At 39.9% G+C, this 10,493-nt stretch overlaps 1 protein-coding gene across 1 annotated transcript in view; it reads left to right on the plus strand.

Moving 5' to 3' along the window:
• Positions 1-9,790, plus strand: part of SYNPO2 (synaptopodin 2) — a 77,437-nt gene extending 67,647 nt beyond the window's left edge. Inside the window, exon 5 of the mRNA XM_071555476.1 lies at positions 5,435-9,790. Coding sequence (XP_071411577.1) covers positions 5,435-5,971 — 537 coding nt within the window. The 3' untranslated portion in view covers positions 5,972-9,790. The remainder of the gene's footprint in view (positions 1-5,434) is intronic.
• Positions 9,791-10,493: the final 703 nt, after the last annotated feature.

Raw genomic sequence — 10,493 nt, forward strand, 5'->3', positions numbered from 1 at the left:
GTCTCCACTTCCCAGGGGAGCAAGGTCAGAAAACAGGACCGGCTTTGCACTTGTAGCTGTGCAATATAAACCCCAGAAGGTGGCAGCAAATATTCTTCCTTATGAGAAATAAGCTGTCTCTTCCAAGGAAATCTGAGATATCTACAGCCAAAATGTTTCAGCCATTTGCTCTCTATAGGCATCAAAGTAGTGGGTTTTGCTAATTGCATATGGATAAAGATTAAATGATATTGAAAAGCACCGATTTTCTTTCATTTACACAGGTGCAAAGTGAGCAAATTGAATAATTTATCACAGGTTAGCAAGTCTGATGTTTTTTAGCCACATTTTGCAGTGGTGAAGGCCTTATTCTAATAGTTTACTTTCCTCTTCTACCATCACTCCACAACTAAAAATGTCTTTATTATCAAAAGCAACATTTGTCACAAAGCTGAAGTGAAATGGTTGACAGCAACTGTTTCATTAGATTGTGTATGAATGATGAACATAAGTCTCACCTGAACTAATACCACATTTACAAACAATCTGAATTTTGAATAAATTAGGTTCCAATCCTAAAATTCCCTATAAATTTTCGAAAGGAATCCCTGACAAAACAGCTTTGAGGAAGTCAGCATCAGGCATGAACTAAGTGAGTCTAATGATTCCCCACCTCCCCAGCCATTAGCACACCTCTTAGCCAAAATGCTGCACTTCCATCTTAGTCTACTATGAATTATTCCCAGAGTTTCAAATAAATATGGTTTTCCCACTTTATTACAATACTTTTGGTATTTGTTTTGTAAAATAGCTGTAGCATTTACTGCAGAGCTGGAAGCATTTTAGAGAGACATTATTTCTTCATTACAGAAATTGTAAATGGTTTAGGATGAAAAAAACTGTAACAAGATTAACAATACATCCCCCTTCTATACCCAGTTCAGTTCAAAAATCTGAAGTGCTTTTTGGATGTTTAAAAAGAATGGAAAGAAGGAAAGAATTAAAAGGCATAAAAATCAAGTATTACTTGTTTTGTCCAACCATTTTCTCAGTGGTTTGGTCTCTAACTGCAGTAACCTTTAAAGGCCCATAGAAAGCCAAATGCATCACTGGGCATTTTATAAAGGCAGAGTCATTTTTTGAGATAAAACAGTTGTTTTGTCTACTTCGTCCTCCTTTGTCCCCTTTCTGTGTAAACATTAGTTCAGGCTCTATTGTTAACTGGGATTTGGACATGCTTTGATATGGGATTAAGGCCCAGGACTATAATGAAAAGATGTAAACACATGTACAGTTTTCTCTTTTTAAGGAGCTGTGCCACCTGAGACAGGAAAGCAGTTGCTGTGAAATCATTTCACTGAGTAGTATTTTGTCTTCCTGTTTGTTCTGTAAAAGGAAAAGTATCTTTCTGACTCCTGCCTTTAAAATCTGCTCTGTGTTACAAACCTAAGTATTACTCTTTTGTCTTTCAGCTTTTCACAAATAGCAAGAAAATTGAAATAGTTCCAAGTTCTAAATAACCATTTTTTCTGGACTCTTGATGTAGATATAATTGAATCAAAGGTACACAGTCACACTCCTTACATTAACTACATCTATATGTGCACACACCTTTTATAAGTACTCTTTTTACACTCATTTGCTTACATATGGAAATAGTTACTTTGGGAAGTCATGTTACATTAATTTTAGTTTGCATTAATACACTTCTTATAAACATCCAGGATGCTTGTAGTGCAATAAATATTTGCCTGATTGACCAGTTTATAACCAGTTTGCATTTTCAAAATCAATGTTAACCCAAACCTGCAGTTAATCTGTTTGCACAGACACCCGAGGCAGGCAGGATTCTGTGAGTGCATGGACACCTCTGAGCGGCCTTTCCTCTTCTGGACATCCAGGAAGCACTTTCCCTTCAATAAAAATTGCAGAAAAGGTCCTTCTGAAAACATTCAGGTGATGGGAAAGAACAAATTAATCACTGTATAGGGCCCTGGTTTCTTTTGCTGTGTAGTACTTTGCTATTCTAGTAACTGTTTTACAAGAACACAGGAAGACAGTATGTGATAAAGTAATAATTCTGGCAGTATTTCACTCTGTTCCCTTCTCCCTTGACTTCTGGGAGGAAGAATGGAAAATCTCTAACCCTCTTTTTATGATCTTCTCGCAGCTTCAGGGAGAGAGAGGGTACAGTAATTATTCTCTATTTGCACTTCATATTTCCTGCAGTGTCACTTGAGATCTGGGGTTTGTGTGTTCTTTTTAGAACATACTTGTCAAAAGATGTACCACCAAGAATGAAATATAATGGGGAAATAATAGAAAGTATCACCATGTCTGGCTGCTGCTGTCCAGTAAATGAATGAGGAATTCCAGTGACTAAAAAGTTGCCTTAATTCCAAAGTTTGTGTTTGTTGGCTTGAAGGGGCTGAACACCAAGGCAGTGACAGAGACTGGTATGTAAAGACCAAATACAAACCTGCTTTGAACCCAGAAATGTTCAGACCTAGACTTGCAGTCTAGGAACACACTACTACTAATAAAAATGAACTGCAATGAAAGCAAGGCAATATTGATCACCTGGCAGTTCCTGCATTTGAGATACACTTATATTTTAGCAAAATCCTGCTTTTCTACAAGTGCTTAAAACCTGTTTAACACAGAGCATGAAAAGCTGTGAGATAGGTTATATTCTGAGGCCAAAGATCAGTGAGTTTCAGAATAAAGTTGGATTAGACAGAAATATTCAATTTTTAACTCAAGAAATGATTGCAAAAGTCTGACACTGTGCAGTGCTGTGCAGGGAGCTGCTGGATTGCTTTTATTACAACAGACACTCCCATAACTATGCAAGCAGGCAGCAGGCCTAGAGACTAAATTCATCCTCAAGGCAAACACTGAGGCATGAAGGCACATAACTGATGCATTTCCTGTATTTCTTCCATGGATAAAGAAGAAATTCAATAATTTTCTGTGAAACAGACATGAAAATTAGAAAAAAAATGCCCTGAACCCAAAGGGTTAAAACTGTCTGAAACTGCAGCCACATCACAAAACTTAGTAGAATAGTTTCAGGGCAAAACTGGTATTTAATTTTCCTAGATTTATTAAAAATAAAATTTATATAAAAATTTGCTTCCTTCTCTGAACTTAAGGGAATGCACATGATGATAACTGCTATTTATTTCAGGAAGAATGTAATTCAAAATTACTAAGGCTCACTTTAGCCAAATACATTTTCACATCCTTGGACCTCAGGAGTCATCAAACACTTTTCTGCCCACCTTTACCACAGTTAGCACCTTTTTTCTTTGGGAAATGTAAAGAATTCAGCCCATTTCTTCCATCAGTAGCTTTTTCCTTCAAAAATCACTGGTCCACTCTTCCTCTCCATCACAAGACAGAGAGCCAGAGGCAATGGAATACCTGAAGTTAGTAAGGGGGCATCTCTCTTGACTTCATACCCTAATGGAAAAGACAAGGTTCTTCCCATATATTTCAGTTTCTCCCCAGGCAGATCATCTGCAATGCTATTTGTCCTCACAGGGTTTGTACTCTTACAATCCAAAAATGTTAGTTAAAACCACACACTGTTCAGTCCTTACTCCGTGCAAGCAGAGACTAATCCTTACTTTACCAAACCCAGAGGAAACAGATATGCAATTGCACATTCTACAGTTAAAAACCAGCTTATTGTCAGAACTGTGATTAAATACAAACTACCAAGAGGGAAAGGAAGAATTTGACTGGTCTGGGAACACCAAAGCAGGACTTCTACATGGTATAATGACCCGTTCTGTTAAACAAATAATGTGAACCACTTGAAAATGCATCTTTCTCTGATTAAAGTCTGGCAAAGAAAATTAGTTCCTTCTTTATAATTAATGGTTAAGCCAAAAACCTACTTCTACAGCTTGATGAACTCTGGAGTTTGAAAAGGACAAGATAAACAGTATCTTTATCTAACTGTCTTGAAAAGCCAGGTATTTTATTCAATACTTAAAAGGATTATTGTCCTCTGATTACTGAAATCCTATAGAGTATTCACAGGGCTTGGAACTGGAATTTCCATTAAATAAAGGGGAAGTTTTCTGTCTACTCAGCATAGATAATGTTCTAGAACCTCCTGGTAGGAGCTAACACAGACCTAACCAGGTAGACCTGTTTGATCAACAGTTTTATCCCTCTATACCACCTTATCGTCTCAATTTCCTAATTTTCTTAATTACCACCTAATTTCTTGTGGTTTGGGTTATCAGATTAATTTCTAACGTGAAAGTTTGCTCTAAATATGTCGGGGGAGGATTAACCATGTTAGGGAGTTTCCTCTCTGGAAAAGCAAGCTGGGAATAGCTGGTCATAACCAAGAGGTACTTTTCTGTTATAAAGCCTTAGTTGTGAAACTTGTCAGAACTCTCCATGCACGAGCTCTGTGTGCCACTACACGAGGTACTACACTCTGGTATCCAGATCATGCTCACAGTATTTTAGGTTTTGGAGGCTAATTAGGAAAAGTACCTCAGCCCAATGCAATTAGCAAAGCCTCTGGCCTGGACTTGCACAGCAGATCTCAGAATTAGAGGCATTTAAACCTCTGGACGTGAATCAATGAGTGTAAATTGATGAGTTTTGGAACCACACATATAGAGAGTTTAAGAACAATGGCAATTTGCTGTTTTGTAAGACAGAGAACAGGTCTGGCTTGGGGAAAGGCTGTACCTGCTTTGTGTGCTGCCAAGTGGCTGCTGCAGCAGAACCTTCTCACCAGCACAGTTTCTGTTTCAAAGTGCTGCATTACTAAGAAGATTAGGATTTGTCAAATATGAATGGATTGCTCCTATAAGTGGGTCGGAATGTACTGAAATTCTGAGGGCATTTGCTTTTAAAGAAGCCAAAAGTAGTGTCATGTAAGGGTATTTAGTGAATGCATTAATGTTTGTGTTCATTTTTGTGCCCCGGAAAGTGGAGACTAGGATAAGTTAATAATTTTCGAGTAGGAAAAGCCTTTCTTAACAGGAGAATGCCAAAGATATGTTCCTGGACAGATGTCCTAGGCAGAGGCTGTTATCAAATAAATTAGGCTGTGCCTGATGTTAGAAAGAATCTTGCAAACACACACAGAAGTGTCACAACATCCTTTTGCATTACGAATGGTCTTTTCAGAGCAAGGCACAGTAGCTGAGTAGTGGGAAGGCTGCACAGTTGCCAATGCCATTGTGCCTTTTCAGTAAACGCCTGTTTACTTCCCTCAAAAATTCAGTTTGCTCTGTATTTGCTCCTGTTTCCTTCTCTGCTTCCTTTTTAATACCTGCTGTCTCTCCAGTAGATTTAACACCCACAGACACAGAAAGGGATTGCCACGTGCTTTCAGGGTCTGTTGCTGCAGTTTGGGAGGCGAGAGAAGGGGCTTCCTTTCTTGCTGTTTGTAACTCTATTTGGTGTTTTGTTTCCCTAGGGCAGAAGCAGTGGCCGCTCGTTATCACTTCCTGGGAGACCTTCTGCATTCATTTCTCGAGCCATGTCTCCTACTTCCCCTCTTACATTTCAGCCTGCCCCCGATTACTTCAGCAAGGCAGACCCAGCGGTCGACAAGCCTGGCAAGAGACTGACTCCCTGGGAAGCCGCGGCCCGCTCTCCCCTCGGCCTGGTGGATGAAGCCTTTGGCCCCCAAAACATGCAGGAATCCATCGCTGCCAACGTAGTGTGGGCAGCTCGCAGGAAGGCGCTCCCCGAGCCACCGGAGGAATGGAAGCAGAAGGTTTCCTACGAGCCTGCCGGTGAGGGAGGGAGGCAGGTGGGAGCTGTGCCAGCCCAGCACAGCCCCCTGCCCGCCCCGGGTGCCCCCGGCCCCCAGCCCCAGCTCCCCTACTGCGCCCAGCGCTCCAGGACTGACCCCGACAGCACGGCCACCGATGCCAGGTCTGACTATGGCTTCTCAGCAGCCGATTCCAACTACAACCCACAGCCCAGGGGGTGGAGGCGGCCGACATGAGCAGCTGAAGGGCCTGGCACATCTTCCCTTCTTCCAGCTCTACAAGCCTTAAGAGCTGAGTTGGAGAAGGCAAGTTCCTTGCTGGCCTGATGGTCTCTGAACTGAAGAAATGAGAAGGCAAATTTGAATGGAGCACACTTCTCACATGACTGCAGGGCTTGCAGCCTCTAGGGTAGACTCAGTGTTACACCTAAGATTGTTCTGTTTGTCAAAAGGCAAAACCACACATTTCTTGGGGTGAAGGGGAGGGATGAAAGTGGGGCAATCAATGTGCTCGATGCAAAAATCCAGAAAGGATGTAGAAAGTGACAGTACAAGTGCTTGCAGTTAAGCTGACGTGAAAAAAAGGTAAAATAAGGGCATTTTAAATGCAAGAAGTATTTTACAGGACCTCGTAGGTTTTCTGGGTATGTTTGACATAAGTTCCAAGGTACTAAATATAGCCAGATTTGAAAATGTTCTAATGGAAGTGGAATACTTTGGAGCACTGGCTTATTTGCCATATGTTTTCTTTCCTGTGTTTTTATAATGAGCTAAGAAAGTAGATCAGTGGATATTTTTACTGTGGCAACAAGTCAGAATACATCTGTGGTTGTGGTACCTGAACCACCACAGTATGTAAGTACAGGAAATCTTACACAGTCACCCATTTCAGATGCACTTCAAGAGAGTTTTGATGGTTTTAAATACTGTAATTAATCAAATTATCTGAAAACACCAGGAAGGAAGGTGTTGTCTATAGAGGTCAGTATATATATTTGAACAACGAAATACATGAGGAATGTCATTAAACTGGATTGCAAGTTAATTTTGTAATAAACTTATCAAAGAAGTGAGAGGCTGAACAGCCTTTGTTTCTCTGTGAAATGCACTGATTGCTGAGCATTCACTGCCACAGTGCCTGGTAATCTGACTGGCTGGCAGTTATTTGTAGGAAGTGAGTAGCTCGATGTTCAGAAAGCTTTTGAGTTGTACTCTCAGTTTGGAAGACCTAGATAAGTTGTTTATCAAGCACAGACCTGTCCTCTGTAGGAAAGGGTATGTGAGAGAGGGTTTCTGACACATGTGACACGGTACGAGTCTGGCAGCAAGGATTTGGTGGCACTTTAAAGAACCTGATGGATCTGAGGAGATGGGGAATGACTTGTGCTGGTGATACATAGCTTGCATTTACAGCTTATTTAAACAATAGAAGTATGTGGCTAAAAATACATGTATTCCAAGGTTATTTGGGTAGTTTAGATGTTGTTAAAGCATTAAATGAACACCCCAAGTTTTGCAAAGTGCTGTCAGTCCTCCTTGTTTTGCGGGGAATTTTTCACACAGTCATCTAAAATTACTGCAGAAGAACTGTTAACTATCCTCAGCTTCAGAAAGGTTGTCAGCTGTGAGTGATTACATTAGAAAGAACTAAAACATACATGCAGTAAGAAAAAATGTATTACAAAACATTCCCATCTGCAAAGAATTTTCCCTCATAGCAATTATAAAATGTAATTGGTACGAAGGAAAGAGGGAAATTAAACACAAGTTCAGTTGAGCTAGAACTTCCCATAAAAGCAAATAATTACATGAAAAATATACCCCTAATGAGTTTAAGTTGGCAGTAACTCTCTAGTCAAACAGAAGTCTCTCTGAAATCAACTGATCCTCCTGACCAAGCAGGAAATGTAGACATGAGAGCTGTAAACCTTTAGACTATGACCTTACTGCTATAGCACATTACAGATTTATTTCAAAAAGTATGAATATGCAAAAAAAAGGTAATTCAGAAAAATTGCACAAACAAAGCTGCCATGATATGCCTGAAAATGAGCTCTGTACCTCAGTCATACAGGCACATAATCAGACAGAACAGAAATACATGTTTCTCTGCAGAGTCCCTTGATGTCCCCTTTTATCACAGCTGGGAATATTCCTGCTGAAACCAGTGAGACACTGGAAGTCCCATCAGCCTTAAGCCTTATCCTCAGATCCATGCCTAATTCCCTTGAAGAACATGTCAAGTTTTCACTTAATTCCAGTGAAATGATGATTCAGACTGAAATTCAGTGGAATTTATAATTCAAGGTCATCAAGGCCTTAATTATTCACTAGTGCATATGGATTTCACAGAAGGCCAACATTCTGAGGAGTATATAGTGCTTATGTATTTTCCTGAACTGTGGTTCATATTACCATAAAAAATGATTCCCTGCATCCAGGTTTCTGTTTGGAACTGTTTCCTTTACATCATTAAACAGGAAACCAGATTAATCAATTTGCAGAAAGGCATTTTATTACCCAACCCCATTATTTCAATTCACAGAATCAGGCACCTGACTTTTGAATTCTCATTGAAACCAGTGCTGTGAATTTTAAGTTTATACATCTACCACAAGGAAAAGTGTGCTTAATTTTAATGTACATGCCATTAAAATTTGCCAAAAGTGCTTTTAAAATTTTGGTATTGCAAAAAGAAGTTATGATATTAAAAAGGCTCTAATGCTGTGACCCACATAGCAACATGGGAAAATGTACTCTAGGATGAAGCCCTAATTCCCCACCCCAAACATGCAGCAAACATGTAAGCAAAGAGTTTCAGGCAGAGTCAGACTTTCTGTCAATCTCCCAAGGGAAACAAAGTGTAGCCTTATAATTTTCTTCTATTCACAAGAAGCAGCTCATCACTGAATAACTGTGAATATGAGAATTCCTGACCCTGAGTTTCATGTCCCTTTATAGGTAAATCACAGTAACTTGGGTGTTTAATATGATCTGCTAGACTTTTTTCCCCTCCTGCTGAGGATTTGCCAGCTCTCTTTCCCATGTGGATTCTCTCGTATCTCACAGGGACTCACAGAATCATAGAATCGATTGGGTTGGAAAAGACCTCCGAGATCATCAAGTCCAACCCTTGGTCCAACTCTAGTCCCTTTACCAGATCATGGCACTCAGTGCCACGGCCAATCTCAGTTTAAAAACCTCCAGTGTTAAAAAACTCCAGAATGAGCTCACACTGCAGCATTTCCCTCAACAGCAGCACTGGTGAGTGGATCTGGCCTCCACCCAGTGCCTGTTTTTATACAGTCTGTGGGCACTGGATTGTCTTGGAGATTTATTCCTCTGCCACACAGAAATGAAACATTTTTGAAGTTACTGTGGGAGGACAGACATACAGACAGACATGCAGACAGATCACACAGCTTGTTTAGAAGGAGTCAGACTAAACCAGATTGAGACCATGGACTGATTTCAAAGGGAGCAACAGGCCTGGAGCAGTAAATGATATTAATGCATTAGAGTTTTCTGAAGGACCCCACAGCATTTTTCCCTTTCTGTTCTTCACCCCATTTCTCCACGAGCAAGGCATCTTTCTATCATATAGTTGTGACTGTTGTGCGTGAGTTCTGAATATATTAATGCAAGTATTTCTTACATTTGCTTTTGAATGCACAGATCTGCTCAGTAAACATGAGCAAAAAATTCTCTTGCTATTTGAAATCTCTTGGCTTTGTGTTCACCCTCAGAGGTGTCTCTGTCAACAGGCAGAGCACCTGAGTACACAGTATAACTGAAAACTTAGTTTCTTTAGTTATGTTAGCTGATGATGTTCATGACTCTTGTTCATAACTTGTTTTCATTTTGGTTTGCTTTAACATGACCAAATATCTACTCACACTGCATTTCTGCCTAGTAGCAAAAGACTGTGTTATCTTTATAAAAAACTTTTCACTTCTAAAGACTTTTGCTCACTGCAAAGGACACTTTATTTGAGCCTGCATGCCAGAGGTGTAAATTGTATCATATAATAAAGTGATGTGACCAATTAGATGAGAAACACAATTTTGTTTTCCCTGAATTCTTGTCTGTTTGTTTAAATAATCTGAACCCAAGTAAAGCCTAATCTCTTTTTTTTCTGCACCATTTTTAGACTCACTGACTTTGCCTGTCAGTGACCTCGTGCTGGTATGAGCTTCTAGAAGCTTAAATCAGCATCAGGTCAAAAGGCAACTTATCAAATTCAGTGGAATTTCATTTCCATACTGACTAAGCAGAGGAAGGAAAGGCAGTGAAGCACAATCTACCCAGGTTGAATAATATGACCAGAACAGTTTTTATTGTTTGAACATTTTCATCTCAACCATAAAAACTGCAATATCTGCTTACTATAGTTAATTCTCTACCTTACATGCACCTCAACCTCTGTTAGCTCCTGTAGGTTTGTTCATTGCCGTATTCTCTGGTTGTTCATTCTCAATTCAGACATACTGCCCAAAAAAGAAACAAATATTGTGAATAAATTGTGCACCCAGTCTTTACACTCTTCAGGCTGTTTGGGTGGATAGCTGGCAGGGAAATAAGGACAGCACATACAATCTATCTGTGAAAAGGCAGGGGAGATTTTCACTACTGACAAGAAACGAATCACAAAGCAGTTTTTGCATTTGTAAAGCAAGCAGGATTTTGTCTCCAGTGCAAGAAAAATGACTGATGCATGCAAAACTTGGGGAACTGAAAAAGCTCCACAACAGCATTTTAA

The sequence above is a fragment of the Pithys albifrons genome, chromosome 5, assembly GCF_047495875.1.
Source record: "Pithys albifrons albifrons isolate INPA30051 chromosome 5, PitAlb_v1, whole genome shotgun sequence".
Lineage (NCBI taxonomy): Eukaryota > Metazoa > Chordata > Aves > Passeriformes > Thamnophilidae > Pithys > Pithys albifrons.